The sequence below is a fragment of the Corvus moneduloides genome, chromosome 19 (genome assembly GCF_009650955.1).
Source record: "Corvus moneduloides isolate bCorMon1 chromosome 19, bCorMon1.pri, whole genome shotgun sequence".
Lineage (NCBI taxonomy): Eukaryota > Metazoa > Chordata > Aves > Passeriformes > Corvidae > Corvus > Corvus moneduloides.
The window spans coordinates 1,230,810-1,245,725 of record NC_045494.1 but is presented as its reverse complement, the minus strand read 5'-3'; the positions used below and the strand labels follow the sequence as shown (position 1 = coordinate 1,245,725).

The following is a 14,916-nucleotide window of genomic DNA, read 5'->3' as shown; positions in this document are numbered from 1 at the left end:
CCTGCACTCTGTCACCTGGCCCGGCGTGCTCCACGATCCCAAGGGGAATGGGCGAATGTTGCACCCCAGTGCGTGCCTCTTGTGGTCCCTCACCTGGGCCTGGATGGGGCTGGGATGCTCTGTGTTCCCAGTGGAATCTGGCCCACCCTGTGTCCCAACACTGTCACCTGGGATGGGGCTGGGATGCTCTGCATTCCCGACGGGAATGGGGAGACACCGTGCCCCAGCGTGGTGCCACTTGTGCTCCAGTCTGTGCCGGGATGGGGCCGGGATGCTCCATGTTCCCAACTGGAACAGGGGCACGCAGCACCGTGCCTCCTGTGCTTTGTCACCTGCGGCCAGGCAGTGCTCCGTGTTCCCAGCGGGAACTGGGGGACGCTGCTCCCCAGGGCCGTGCCGCCTGCACTCCATCACCGCGACGGGCCGGGGTGCTCCGCATTCCGGCCGGGCCCCTGTGTCCGGGCTGGTGTCCGCGGTCTGTTTGCAATCAGCCCCGGAGCCGCGTGCGGCCGGGCCCGGTGCCAGCCCCAGCCTGGAAAAGGGGGAGCGGGAGCCGCAGGAGCCAGAGCCGGGGAGCGCAGCCCGGCGAGCGGCCGCGGGAGAGGGAGCGGGGAGGCGGCTCGGTGCTGGGGGACGCGACAGCCCCGGGGACGCGGGGACACGGCCCCGCCATGGCCCGGCTGCTCCCGCTCCTGCTCCTCGCCGCTCTGGGCTGCGCAGCCAAGCCGGGCCGGCGGCCGGCGGCGGGGGGCGATGGAGCAGACGGTAATTCCCGCTCTCGGGACCCCCTTCCCACCGGGATGTGGGCACGGGCAAGGGCCTGACCGGGCAGCTGCCCTGGGTGTGGGGCCGGAGGGAGCCCCGGTGTGGGGGGTGGGTCCTGTCCGGGGCTGGAGGGGTCCCAGGCGAGGGGCTGGGCGAGGGTCTTGCCCTGGGTGAGGGTCCTGCTCCTGGGGACTGCTCGCCGTCCCACCGCGGCCCCTCCAGCCCAGAGAGCCTCGGCGAGGGGCTGCGCCAACCTGACGCTGGTCCTGGACAACTGGAAGTTCGCCATCACGTCCCAGCTGCGGAACCTGCTGCTGTCGGACCACCAGACCGTGCTGCCCGACTACGGCAGGTGAGGGGCCGGGGGTCCCTCGGGGGAATGTGGGGGTCCCTGGGGGGGGGGGGGGGGTGGGATTTGGGGGTCCCTGCCCTCACGCCGCTGCGCCCGCAGGATCCCGGCGCTGTCGGGAGCCCTGGACGAGCTGTACCGGGATTTCCGCGCCCTGAAGGAGCAGCTGGGCCGGCTCTCGGATCGCTTCGCCCACCTCGAAGCCTCCGTGGAGCAGCTGAGCCGGGCCCGGAGTGCTGCAGCCCCGCCGCGCCGGGGAGGGGTCCTCCAGAGCCCCCGCAGGGTCCCCGGGACCCCGCAGTGAGCGACCCTCGCCCGGCACCGGGGCGGGGGCGGCGGCCGGGGCTGAGCCAGGCGGGGGGGAGGGACAGGGGCAGCGCCTGGGGGGCTCGGACTGGGGGCGGCGGAGGCATCACTTGGGGAGGTGTCAGAAAGACCGGGGGGAGACCACCTGGGGGGGCTCAGACAGGCTGGGGGGCGTAGGGATGTCACTTGGGGGGGGTCTCAAGCTGGAGGGGCTCAGGGCCATCACTTGGGGGATTTTTGGGGGGCGGGGGTCCATCTCCGTGGGTCAGGGTCAGCTCGCGGGGGGGTGGTCTCTGCCCCCCCGGGGGGTCCCACCCGGCCCCTTTCTCTCTCTCAATAAAGCCGCTGCCGCCAGCCCCGCCTCGCTCCTTTCTCCCCGCGTGCCGGGATGGGGAGCGGAGGGGAGGGGTCCCTGGCGGGGCGGGGGTTCCTCCCCTCCCGGTACCGACCCCCGGGAGCCGCCCCCCGCCCGTCGCCGCTTTACGGCCTGTCGTAAACTCCCCCCCGCCCATTGCGGCGGCCGCCGCGCAGCCGTAAAGCGGAGCCGCCCGCGCCCCCCGCCCGGTACCCGCGGCCCCTCCGGGAGGGATTTGGGGGGGCGGGATGGGGGGGCGAGGGACGGGGGCTTGGGTCGGGAGCTGTGGGCTGGGCAGGGCGGGCGACTGGGGTGGTGGGCTGCCAGTGGAGCTGGGCTTGGGGGGGTGTGGGGGTCTCAGCCAGGCGTGTGGGGGGCTGTGGGGCAGGGCCTTGGGGGCTTGGGGTACAAGGCCTGTGATGTGGGGGGCTCTGGGATAGCTCTGGAGAGTCTGGGGTACAAGGACTGTGATGTGGGGGAGTCTGGGGGCTGTGGAGGTGGGAATGGGGGGGCTGAGGTTTGTGCTTGGGAAGGGGCTGTTTGTGCGGCTGGGCCTGCGTGTCCCACTCGGAGGGGAAGGGGCTGTGGGGCTCAGGGCCGGGAGGAGTGGGGGTCCGGACACGTGCTGTGGGGGGCGGGGGGCTCCGACAGGGGCGCGGGGGTCTGCAGGGCTGTGTCACCACACACTGCCACAGCTCGGGGGTCCGGGCCCAGCCCCCTCACACCCTCGGTGTCCCCCCGCCCCCTCCCCACGTGCCCAGGCCGGCACCATGGCACAGGTGGGGCACAGGGTGGATTACCTGGCCGGATTCTGCTGCCCGGTGGGGGGGCTGGTGGCAGGCAAGCCGCGGGTGCTGTGCCACGAGAACGAGATCTACCTCTCCAATGGCACCGAGTTCGTCTATGTGTACGACCAGGAGGGCAAAGTGCTCAAGGTGAGGGGCTTGGCGGGGTGGGGGTTCACCCTGTGTCCCCCATCCCATGGGGACAGTGTCCCGTGACACAGTGGGGACACGCCCCAGTCATGTCCCCACTCCCTGTGGCTGGATTTCCTCCATCAGGATCCAACAGACAAACCCTACAAGCAGCACCCCTTGCTTTGGGGTTTCGGGGTGCTGCCAGCTGGCCCCTCTCCCAATCCTGTGGGACACACATTGGATCAGACTCCACGGGCTCGTTCCCCCCAGCACAGGGGCTTCTCTTCCCCCAGGCCTGGTCGCTGTCCCCGCTGTCACAGCACCCTGACTGACACGCTGCTGCCTTTGTTAATTTGTTCTGATTATCATTTCTAAGAAATCCACCGCTGTAAGAGCGGGATCTGCCTCCCACACTGCGCTCCCGCTCGGCAAAGTAGAGCACGTACCCTGCTCCCTGTTTTCCTTCCCCTCAGGGAGCGGGAATGACAGGCTGCCACAGCCCCTCTCCCAGCCCCCACCCGGGAACACCCAGCTGGGTGCTGCCCAGGGATCCATTTATCCCTGGAAATCGCTTTGGATCCCCCTCTGCAGGGAGCCGACTTGTCTCTGCCACCCCTCCGGGTGCCGTGGGAGGTGACATTTGGTTCTGTCCCCACTCCCAGGCTGTGTTCCGCTGCCCCGACCAGGTGTGGCACGTGGAGCTGCTGCCCCAGCCCCGGCAGCTCTACATCCTGTGCGCCCACAGCGGGATCTACTGCGTGTCCCTGGAGCAGCAGAGCAGGTGAGCCAGGGGTGGCCCCCTGTCCCTGAGCTCCCAGGGCTGCCCTTCCTGCCATGGGAAGCGTGAGGCTCTGGATCCATGTCTTCCGGTGCTAAAAGCTCTCCTGCAGGAGTTCATTTCCCAGGGCCAGGCAAGGAGGCGGCCAAGGGACACGCTGGCTTCTCCCCACGGCTTGGCTCACAGCTCTTCCCTGTTTTCCCAAAGGTTAATGGAGCAGACGGACGGCGACGGCCAAGAAAGCAACGGCCCTTCCGGCGTCTTCCCGGTGGAAGCGGACGCCTGCATCTTCCCCGACGCCAGCCTGAGCATGTTCACCCTGCTCAGCACCTTCGTCATCACGCTGGCCCAGGACGAGGGCAAGTGGTGGATGCGGCTGCACGAGCTGCCGCGCCCGGAGCAGGACGGGCCCCCGTACCGGCAGGTCAGCCAGGTGGAGTTCTGCCCCGGGACCGCGCCGGGGGACGCGGGGGACGCGCCGCCCTCCTGCTTCCTGCCCGTGCTGTGCTGCGCGGCCGCGCCCGGCACCCAGGGGCTGTGGTGCTCTGGGGGCTTCGTGCTGGAGGAGCCCCTGTTCAGCCTCCTCTTCGGCATCGACGTGGCCATGCTGGAGTCGCCCATGATCCTGTGCGGCTTCCCGGACGGGCAGCTCTGCTCCGTGCCCCTCAAAGCCCTCAGCTCCTCGCCCGCCGCCGCCGACGGCTGCCGCGATGTGTCCAACCCGGCCCCGCCCGTGAAGATCCTGCACCACCTGGAGGAGCCCATCGTGTTCATCGGGGCGCTGCGCACCGAGCGGCGCGCGGCTGACGACGCCGAGGACGAGCCGCCCGCGGGCGAGCCCGGCTGTGACTGCGTGGTGGCCGTGGGCCACTACGGGAAGATGGTGGCCGTGAAGGCGGATCAGCAGGAGGAGGCCACGGTGCCGGAGCTCAGGGAATATTACCTGCGGGGGCCCATCCTGTGCGCGGCCTGCGGCAGCGGCTCCCGCATGTACTACAGCACCCACTCGGACATCTCCGCCGTCGACCTGGACTGGGCGGGCGACTCCTCGGACCCCGAGGACACAGAGAATGGCACCGGCGTGCTGCCCCCCGTGCTGTCCCCTGCCAGCCTGAGTATCTGTAGTGTCGTGGCTCTTTCCTTGTCCTCTCGGGCCTCGGAAGGTACTGGGGGCAGTGGGGTGGGATCCCGCCTCTCCTCCCTCTGCAGCTCCATGTGGGCTGGGTGGGGCTCCATCTTTCATCCTTGTTGGCTCCTCTTGGTTCTATAAGTCATTCCTGCCCATTGTGGTTCCTGCTCTTCCCTGCCTATTCCCAGTCCCTCAGCTTGGTATTGCAGGAAGGGGCTGGCCCTCACAGCCGTGGGCTCCCCGCACGGGACAGCCTGGGACAGCCCCGAGCCAGTAAGGCTCCCTCCAAAAAGGGGGTGTTCAGTGTGCCTCTGGACTGGCTGCCTGCAGCGCTGCGTGTGTCACCAGCAGAACCCCTGTGTGGCAGCTGGGTGCTGCTGGCTGTGGCTGGGCAGGCACAGGGTGGGGTCCCTTCTTGGGGGTCTGCGTGTGAGTGGGGGGTGCTGTGGTGATCCATGTCTGCCTCCATCATATCCCACTGCCTTGGGGAGGCAGTGCCATCCTGCTCCCTGTCTCATCCACCTCAGCCATCCAGGAAGCCCCTGCTCCCTTCCTGGCCCCTTACCTGCCCCGTCTGTGCCCGCAGGGGAGTCGGAGCTGTTGGCCCTGTCGGCCAAGGGCCGCCTCGTGTCCTGTGGCCTGTGCAGCCCCGAGGAGCCGGACGTGGAGCTGACCCCTGCTGAGATCGGCCGGAGGATCAAGGAGCTGCTGTCGGGGATAGGGGACACCTCAGAGAGGTAAAGGTGGCACCGAGCTGGGGGTTGTGCAGGTCCTTGCCAGTACTTAATTATGGAATCCCAGAATGGTTTGGGTAAGAGAGACGTTAAAGCTCATCCCATTCCATCCACACCTTCCACTTTCCCAGGTTGATCCAAGCCCTGTCCAACCTGGCCTTGGACACTTCCAGGGGTGGGGCAGCCACAGCTTCTCTGGGCACCCTGTGCCAGGGCCTCACCACCCTCACAGGGAAGAATTCCTTCCCAATATCCTATCTAGCCCTGCTCTCTGTCAGTGGGAAGCCATTCCTCTTTATCCTTCACTCCAGGCCCTTCTCCAAAGTACCTCTCCAGCTCCCTTGGAGCCCCTTTAGGCACTGGAAGGGGCCCTAATGTCTCCCTGGAGCCTTCTTTTCTCCAGGCCGAACACCCCCATCTCTCCTCAAGCTTTTCTCTTGGGAAATTGCTCCAGCATTTACCTTTTGTGGCTGGGAAGCCCCCCCACCCTCGATAATATAAAAGCAGTGTTTGAGGGCAGCCCCCTCCCATGGCACAGCCACCCCCAGCGCTGTGGGCGGGCTGGCAGCGGCAGCCATGGCAGCAGAAGGTGGCACAGGCAGGGTGCCAGGCGCCTGCCACGCGTGCCAAGCCAGCAGTAACAGGCAGGGCAGGCACATGCCTCCATCCTCCATGGCTGGCTGTGTGTGGGGAGGGGCTGTGGCCGAGCCCCCCCTCCATCCACAGGGGGATTCCTGAGGTCTGGCTGTCCAGAGCCGCTCCACAGGGTCAGCTCTGATGGGGACGTGGATCTGTGGCTGCCATGGCAGAGAAGCTGGGGGTTTCCTGTGGTGAAATCATGCCAGGAGCGGCTCAGCTGGGCAGCACAGCGCCATCCCGGCGTCCCTCCCGCTGTTTCATCCCTGTCACGTTGTCCTTGCAGAGTGTCCTTCCTGAAGAAGGCCGTGGACCAGAGGAACCGAGCCCTGGCCAGCCTGAACCAGGTGATGAACGTGAGCGCGGCGCTGCTCTCCAGCCACGAGGGCCACAAGCCCATCGCCTGCACCGTCACTGCCAACTGGAGCTGCCTCCTGCTCCAGGACACCGTCACCATCTCCTGCTTGCTGGAAAACTGCAGCGAGTACAGCCTGGAGGAGGGCTGGACCCTCTGTGTCCAGCTCCTGGCCAGCCCCTGTGCCTTAGAGGAGGAATCTGTGGATTCGGCCACCACCTTCACGTTCCCCATTGACCAGCTGCTCCCTGGGAGCAAGCGGGAGCTGACGCTGCCCCTCGGCCCCACTGCGGACACCAAGCTGGACCTGCCTCTGACCATCTCCTGTGCCCTCTACTACAGTTTACGGGATATTTTGGGCAGCGGCTCCGACTCCTCCGAGGACCTGGATGACTTCCTGCCCGACGACTCGCCCCTGCTGTCCCCGGACAGAGAGGGGATCTGCCTGCCCCTCAGCCAATGCACCATTGACATGCTCCAGTGCCTCCATTTCGGGAGCAGCCCCCCCGGGCCCGATGCCCCCCCTGCCCCCTCAGACCCTGTGGAGACCTTCCTCAAAGTGTCCCGGGAACAGACTGAACCCGAGGAGGGGAAAACCCCAGGAGAGGAGAACCTGCCCCCCTCGGCAGCATCCATCCGGGTGTCCTCAGAGCTGCTGAAAAATGCTCTCAAAACCTCGGAAACAGGTGGGTCCCTGGAGAGGAGCATCCCAGGAGCACCGGGGAGTCTGCTGGGGCAGGGGCGCTGGCAGATTGGCACTGTCACAGCCCCTCCCTTGGGCTGTGTGACCCCACTGCCCCCACCACAACATTGGCACAACATGACTGAGCTCAGCGTGTCCCAGCGGGGAGGGGTCCAGCCCGTGCCACCCCTCAGGGGCTGCCTCGGGCATGCGCTGTCAGCAGTGTCACATCTCTGCTTTGTCCTTTGGTCCCCAGATGTCCCACTTTGCTGTGCCACCCTGCGCTGGCTGCTGGCTGAGAACCCCGGGGCTGAGGCACTGAGCGGCACGGAGGTGGCATCGGCACGTGGCATGGCGCCCGATGGTGGCCACGTCCAGCTGCTCGTCCGAGAGGCAAGGAATGGGTTAGCCCTGAGCCAAGGAATGGGTCAGCCTGCAGGGAAGCTCCGTGCCCCACAAAGCCAGCTCCTTCCTGGAGCCAGGGAGACGAGTGGATGCATGGCTGTGCCGTTCTGACCCCCTCCTGTGGGGCTGGGGTTCAAGTGCTTGGCTGGACAGGCGGCATTCCCGGTCCATTCTGCCAGCCCTGGGCTTCCCAAAGGCTGTGGTCATTTCCCTCCCTCTCCAGATATTCCCGTTTCTCTGGCTCTAAAAAACGAGGGGAAAACGTACTTGGATTTAGGTTGTAAATCTACCCCATACAAAATTCCTCTCTAAAGGCACAGGGAAAACGGGGATTTCTGCCCAGCTCTCCGCCTGAGGGGCCCCCAGGTACCTGATGCAGGTGGATTTGCACCTGAGAGCTCAGATGTCCGTGGGATGATGAGTGACAGACAGCGTTAATTCTGCCGGATTCAATCCTGACAGGGCTCATCTGGTGGCACCGGGCTGGGAGCAACTGCTCCTGGGAGGGGCAGGAGGGTTTGGGGGTGTGTGGAGCCTTCTGGGGAGCCCGGTGCCCGTGGGGAGGGGTTCTGGCCCCCTGCTGCCCAGTGAGGGTGGCAGTGACACTGCTCTCGCTGTCCAGGTGACCGTGGATGACGTGAGCCCAGCGGGTCCCATCCAGGCTGTGGAGATCCTGATGGAGAGCCCGTCCCTGGCCCACATGAGCAAGACACACCACGCCATCATCCGGCGCATACAGGTACCCCCCGGGGGCAGGGGGAACCCCAAAGTGACCCCAAACCCCCCGGAATGGAGCCCGGGGTGCAGTGGGGGGCATTTCTGTGGCACCATGGTGTGACAGACCAGCACCACTGGAGCTGGGGGTCCCCAGATCTGGGGATCCCAGGTTTGGGGCTTGGGTTGCCCTGAGATTGGGGCTCCCCAGGGCTCGGGGGGTTCCCCGTGGCTGGGACTCCCCAGGGCTCAGACTCCCTCAGATTGGAGGTTCCCAGGGTTGGGGCTCCCAGGATTTGGGGGCTGCTGGGGCTGGGTGCTGCCAGCTCCCCCAGCACCCTCCCTCCCTCCCCCAGGCACTGGTGCTGGAGCAGGCGGCACAGGGCTCAGGACCCCCCGACCTCCGCATGCAGTACCTGCGTCAGATCCAAGCCAACCACGAGGTGAGCCCCCCGATCCCTCCCCGTGGGGAGCACGCCGTGGGACCCCCGCCACCACCCCGTGCCTCACCCCCCGGCCCCCTCCCGCAGATGCTGCTGAAGGAGGCGCAGACCCTCCGGGACCAGCCGCCCCTGGGTGAGGAGGGGGCTGAGGGCTCTGCCACGGCCGAGAAGCTCCTGGACATCTACCGGCAGCTGCGGAACCCCAGCCTGGTCCTGCTGTGAGCGGGGGGCGGCCAGCCCGCCCCAAACCCCGCCGGCCGGGGCGGGGCCCGCGGGAGAGCCCCCCACCCCACCCCCCGGAGCAGGCGTGGGGCCGGCGGCGGTCTGGGCGGGTGGTGTGTCTGTGCGTGTTTCGTGGTCGTGTTGTCGGCAGCACCGGGGGGTCTCGGGGCTCCGGTGGCGGAGCGGGGGCTCCTGGGCTGGCCCAGCCCTGCCCCGCCGCCCCCCAGCCCGGCCAGGCCGGGGCAGCCCCCCGGGGCCGCGCTGTCTTGTGGATCCGTGGTAGTGTAGTGGCCGTGCCGAGCCGGGCCGGCCGCGGGCTGAGCCCCCCGAGCCGCCTTCAGGATCAGGACAAACAGGGTGCTGTGCCCGGGGGAGCCCCGTTTTCTGCTGGGCAGGGGAGGGGGTCTCCGCTCCCCCGTTGTTTCTATAAATGATCTCGTATCTCCGTGCTGGTGCGGCGTGGTCCGGCCCCGGCCCCTCCCGCACCTCTCCACTGTCTGTAACTCTGTCGTCTGCCATGAAAACGATCCTGTTGCTCACCCCGTGCCTGGCTCTGTTCCTTTCCATCCTCCCGGCGGGTCCTGGCAGCTCCCGGGGTGGGGGGTTCCACTGCCACTCCCCTGCTCCCCCAGCGTGGCAGGGGGGCCACCGGCTCCCCAGCCGCCTCGGGGTCCTGCCTGCAGTGGCTTTGCTTTGCTGACCACCCCCATCCCATGTGGCTCCCCTGGGGGTCCCTGCATCCCACTGTCCCCGGATCAGCCCTTTCCATGGGGTCTGGCGCTCCTGGGAGGGAAGCAGTGCTGGATCTCGATGAGAAGGAGGATGCAGCGCTGCCCCGGTGTGATCCAGGTGACTTTAATGCCATGAGTCATGGGGGCACAGCTGCCACGAACGGTGTCACCGCTGCCACCACCCCCCTTTGCCAGGGACAGGCTGGTGCCCGTGGGCAGGAGTGGCCGTGGTGGGGGCTCCGGGGGTCAGTACTCCCACAGCGTGGCCCGCAGCACGGACTCGCTGTCGGCGCGCAGTGTCCCCGCGGGGTCCCCGCGCAGGTACCGCCCGTTCTTCCCTTTGATGGCCACGCGGCCCCGCTCCCGGAACTCGAAGAAGAAATCCTCGGAGAGGTCCCCGTCGCTGCACACCGACCCGCTGCTCGCCACGTACCAGTACTTGCCCCCCTGGCCTGCGGGGAGCCCCAGAGGGGGCTGTCAGTGCAGGCTGGACAGACCCCCAGGGCCACCCCCCCCATAGCCCCCCACCCACCTTGGATCTGGTAGGCGCCGTCGCTGAAGGTGATGTGGAAGACGTCGTAGACGGAGCGGTTGGAGTCGAGCAGGTTGGAGCCCCGGTGGTAGCAGACGAAGCCGTGCTCCCCTCGCAGCACCAGCATCGGGCGGTTGATCAGCTTCAGAGTGAACTCCTCGTCCTCCCCTGCGCAGCACGCGGCCCTCAGCACCCCAGGGACCCCCCGTCCCCCCTGCCCCCCCAGCACTTACCCACGGCCTCGCTGACGGCCGCCAGCTGCCCATTCCTCTTGGTGCAGACGTAGCGGCCGTTGCTGGCGCGCAGGGCCACACGCCGCCCGCGCCACTCGATGTCGAACATGGTGTTGGCAGCACTGGTGGCAGAGGGACAGCGTGAGTTGGAGGTGCGTGTGTCCCCCCAGACCGTCTCTCCAGCCCACACTGCACCCCACACTCACATTTCGGTGGCCACGGCCTGGATGCCCCCATGGGCCACCAGGGTCCAGTAGTTGCCAGTGTTGGTGTGGAGGCTGCACTTGTTGGTGTCGCGGTCGATCTGCATCTGGAAGGTCTCGTGGTTCAGCTCCTCGTCCTGGTTTGCCGAGACATTCACACCTGGGGAGAGAGTGGATGTTGGTGCTGGTCCTGCTCCAGACACTGGCACTGGTTCCTCTCTGACTCCCTGCACTGGTCCTGTCCTGGGCCTGGGAACCACTCTCAGTCTGGCCATGGTCACCGATCCCACTTCGGCACTAGTTGGCACTAGTCCCACTCCAGTCATCATCAGTGACCCCGCTCTGGCCATTGTCAGCAATCCCAATCCAGCCACAGGCACCGATCACATTCCAGCTGCTGTCACCAGTCCCACTCAGGCCATCAGGACCAATCCCAGTCCAGCCATTGTCACTGTCCCAGTACAGCCATTGGCACCCATCCTATTGCAGCCGTGGGTATCGGTTCCACTCTGTTGGCTATTGTCACCAATCCCACTCCGTCCATGGTCACTGATCCTGCTCTGGCCATTGGCAGCGATCCTGCTCTGACCATCAGGACCAATCCCATTCCAGCCATTGTCCCACCCCAACCATCACCACTGCTGCCCCACGGCCACCCTCCCCCTCCCCCCCAAATCCTCCTGCAAACAATTGTGCTAATTGGGCTGGTTAATCAGCTTGTCACCACTGTGTCCATCTGGTCACAAACCCCCTATTTATAGCTGGTCCCCCCCCGTCACCCGGCACTAAGCTGCTTGGCACGGGGGTGGCACCGTCCCCAGGGGGCACCTGGGGGCGAGCAGGGTCCCTTGGGACTCAAAGAGCCCATGGAGGTCCCGAGGGCCTCTGCTCACCTGTCCTACCGTCCAGTGGCTCTACACACGTGTGTGCACAGGGCATCGTGTGCGGTGTGCACAGGCAAACGTGTGAAGCTGTGGATGCTGCACGAAGCCTTGCACACCTGTGCGTGTGTGTGTGTGCACACCTGTGCACTCCCACAGCCTGCCAGTGCACACACGTGTTCACACACAGCCCTGCACGTGCACACACGTGTGTACACACACCCACGCATTCCCCCCGCAGCCCTTCCCACCCCACAGCTGCTCCCACTCCATCCTCACTGACCCCAGTCCCCCCCCAGGCAGACAGGACCCTCCCATGTCCCTCTCCAGCAGCCAGGCTGGGGTCCCCCATGTCCCCAGGATGTGGCTGTAGGGTTCCCCCCAGGCAGGCACAGTGCTCTGGGGTTGTTACTGTGGGGTCTCCCCCGGTGTGGGGGTCCCTGGGTGGGCAGGGAGCGGGTAGGGGGGTGTGGGGAGCTCTTACCCTGCCGGATGGAGACGTATCTGCCGTTGGCCGCCGTGAACACCACCTGGGGGTGACTCTCCTCCAGGTCAAAGAGTTCATCTTTGCCCGGCTTGGAGCTGCGGCCGGATTTGAGGGTGCCGGTGGGTCCGGTGGGCGCCAGGTATTTCCCGTCGCAGTCCTTGAACGCCAACTTGCCGGCCTTGAACTCGAGGGTGTAGCCGGTGCCGGCGCCGGGCTCGGGCACCAAGGTGCCATCGCAGCGCAGGTAGCGCTCGTCGGCCGTGCGCAGGCTGTACTTCTTGTCCTGGAAGCAGAGGGTGATGAGCGCGTCCACCCCCCAGGGCAGGTTGCTGTCGGTGGCGATCTCGTCCTCGTGGGCGCTCAGGTGGGCGTAGCGGCGGCGGCTGACGCTCAGCAGGTTGGCCTGGGGGTGCATGGCCAGGTGCACGGTCCAGAGCTCGCCCTCCGTCACGCTGGGGGCGAAGCAGGACAGCCGGTCCTCGCGGCCCCCGAAGAAGCGCCGGTGCGGGGCCGACTGCAGCGCCCAGCGCCCGTCCGACTGAGTGATGATGCTGAAGCCTTCGTCCCGGCCCGGCTGCTCCGCCTCGCAGCGCACCTTCCCGTCCTTGTCGGCGCCCAGGTACCGGCCCAGGTGGCTCTTGAGGAAGACGATGGAGCTGTCGGCTTCATCCTGCTCCAGCGTCCAGATCTGCTTGCGCTTGAGGCTGGGCGCCGAGGCGTTCACCTTGTAGCCGAAGCTCTCCGCCGTCAGGTACCGGCTCTCGCAGTTGATCAACCCGAACTGGATCTTCAGCACCTGGTGGATGCCATTCGTTGGCATCTTCCGCCGAGGCGGGGCGGCCCCCGGGGGCCGGCGGGGGCTCCCCGGCGCTGCCGAGCCCGGGCGTCGCGGCGGGGCCGGACGGAGCGCCCGCGGCGGGGGCGGCTGCACTGCCCCGGACCCACGGAGCGGGACGGGGGCCCGGGGGGCTGCGACCCGTTCGATTACCCGCAGGTGGGATTAGAGACCGGCCGGGTTGCGATGGGCACCGGGGACGCCCGGGCGAGGGGGCACCGCGGCAGCCCCCGGCCACGCCACCGTCCCTCGCCGCGGCCCCGTCCGGCTGTGGCGGAGCCGCGGGTGGAAAACTTGGGTGGGAACTCGATCCGGGCCGGCGTATCCGTTCCGATCCCGGCGGGTTAAGGTTACCGGCCCCTCTGATTCAGCAGCGGGTCACCTCCAGCCGCGCCGCCTCCCGGCCAGCCCCTAAGCGCCTTTTCCAATTAGCCAGGCATTTTGATTAGTGTAAACCTTTTATCCTGCTTTGGGGCCCTTGGCCTCCATCTGTCCTGTGGCTCCAAATCCCTCCTGCAGCTGTGGATCGGGGTCACGGACACCCCCAACCCCCCCCCCCCCCAGAGCCAACCCCCGGGGCGTGGGGTCCTTCGGGGCTGAGACCGCCTGAAACTCATGCCAGAGATGAGGGCCCGGCCCCTCGGCGAGGACAGGACAGGATGGGGGCGTGGGGGACGGGAGGGACAGCGGAGTAGGGGACAGTCCCCACTCCAACCCTGCAGGCGCCGTCCCCCAGCCCTGCTGGGACCCCCCGGCCGGAGCAGGCGCAGCCGCAGGGACCCCCGGCCGCGGCCACGCTCCGCCGGGGGCACCTGGGGCCGGGCGGGGACGGGCTCTGCCACCACCTGGGTCCCCGGAAAGTGCCCCGATCCCCCGTGCCGCCGTCTGGCCGTACCGTGGCGATGCCGCGCTGGTTCCCGCCGCCTTTCCCCGGCCCTGCGGCTCCGGTGTCAGCCCGGTGCCCGGTTATTGTTCCCGCAAACAGCCCCAGCTTTGGTTGCTCATGACTTTTTCATGCCGGGCTGGCTCTGCCCGCGCCGGGGGGTGCCGTGGCCCCCCGAGCCGCGACACCCGAGCCGCGGCCGCCCGGCCGCTGTAACTGACCCCCGAAACGGAGCCGGGTCGGCTTTCGGGCCACGGCGCGGGGCGAATAAGTGGGTCAGGGTCCTGGGGGGTCCGGGGGGGGCCGCGGGTGGCAGGGTGGCCGCGTGGCTCTCGGTGGGTGCCCGCCGGCACCTGCCCGGCAAGGCAGCCGGGAGCGGCATTTATACATCCCGGCACCCCCCGGCCCCCCCGGCGGGGTCAGGTTCCCCTCGGGGGGGCCCTGGGCGCTGTCCCACAGCCACATCGTGTCCCTGAGTCCCCCCGGCCTGGTGACAGCGAGACCCCTCCCCACTGAGGGCTGCTGAGACCGGACAAGCTCGTGACAACTCCTCCGGCCGGGGCATCGCAGGGGGCTGGGGTGGGTGACCCCTCCAGGTGGGTCCCGATTTTCACCCAACACCTTTCCCAGGCGGAAAATGGGGGTCCTGGGCTCCCGGGGGGGTCCGCATTCCACAGCTCTGGTGGGGGGCGGGAAGAGGGGGGAGCTCAACTGTGCCACACACCCCTGGGGGGTCAGGCAGTGTCTTGGGGTGGGGGTCGTTCTCGGAGTCAGGAGTGGTGTCGGGGTGCTGGGTGGTGGAAGCCCCTCCTGGTTTCCATCCAGGGAGGAATATTGGAGTCTTGGGCTAGCCGGGGGCCCCAATTCCTGGCAGGAGGCTGGCAGAGGGATGGGGGGGCCTCAACCGTGCCCCAGCAGCCTGGGGGTGTCAGGGCAGGGGCTCGGGGGGTCGGGGTGGGGATCAGGAGGGATATCGGGGACCTGCGAGGTGGGACCAGCCCCCATCACCACCCCATCACTCCTCCCCTGCGCACGGGCAGCGGGGACGGACGGACGGATGGACGGGCGGCGGGGCGGGGCGGGGCGGGGGTGGTGCCTTCCTCTTCCTCCTCCTCCTCCTCCTCCTCTTCCTCCTCCTTTTCCTCCTCCTCCTTCTCGTCCTCCCGCCCCTGCCCCTCCCTGCCCGGCCCTGCCCGCCCTGAGTCACGGGTGGGGGCGGCCCACGCGGGGCGGCCCCGGGGCTGTGTCCGGGCGGGGAGTGCGGCCGGGATGTCCCCCGGGACCCGCGGGGTGCGGGTGTCACCTGCGCAGCCCCCCGAGCCAGATCCCCCGGGGCCCTCC

General features: G+C 67.8%; 3 protein-coding genes across 4 annotated transcripts; 2 read left to right on the top strand and 1 right to left on the bottom strand.

The window, feature by feature from the left end:
- The first annotated feature begins 26 nt into the window (after positions 1–26).
- Positions 27–1,774, top strand: LOC116453410. Its single transcript, XM_032128796.1, has 3 exons — positions 27–765; positions 988–1,117; positions 1,217–1,774. Exons 1-3 carry the CDS (start codon positions 48–50, stop codon positions 1,416–1,418), a joined length of 1,050 nt encoding a protein of 349 aa, XP_031984687.1. The 5' UTR covers positions 27–47; the 3' UTR covers positions 1,419–1,774.
- A 103-nt stretch (positions 1,775–1,877) lies between these two features.
- On the top strand, positions 1,878–9,330 carry FAAP100 (FA core complex associated protein 100). 2 transcript variants are annotated; one of them, XM_032128792.1, is made up of 10 exons: positions 1,878–1,984; positions 2,537–2,710; positions 3,355–3,473; positions 3,678–4,633; positions 5,186–5,336; positions 6,256–7,010; positions 7,263–7,399; positions 8,034–8,150; positions 8,482–8,568; positions 8,656–9,330. In XM_032128792.1, exons 2-10 carry the CDS (start codon positions 2,546–2,548, stop codon positions 8,788–8,790), a joined length of 2,622 nt encoding a protein of 873 aa, XP_031984683.1. In that variant the 5' UTR covers positions 1,878–1,984; positions 2,537–2,545; the 3' UTR covers positions 8,791–9,330. The 2 variants fall into 2 exon arrangements, with proteins under 2 accessions (XP_031984683.1, XP_031984682.1); XM_032128791.1 differs by lacking the exon at positions 1,878–1,984 and having other exon boundaries at positions 2,399–2,710.
- Positions 9,331–9,624: 294 nt separating this feature from the next.
- On the bottom strand, positions 9,625–13,112 carry FSCN2 (fascin actin-bundling protein 2, retinal). Its single transcript, XM_032128795.1, has 5 exons — positions 11,855–13,112; positions 10,493–10,649; positions 10,287–10,408; positions 10,054–10,221; positions 9,625–9,973 (listed from the first exon to the last, which is right to left on the bottom strand). The coding sequence occupies exons 1-5, from the start codon at positions 12,675–12,677 to the stop codon at positions 9,768–9,770; spliced, it is 1,476 nt and encodes a 491-aa protein (XP_031984686.1). The 5' UTR covers positions 12,678–13,112; the 3' UTR covers positions 9,625–9,767.
- Positions 13,113–14,916: the final 1,804 nt, after the last annotated feature.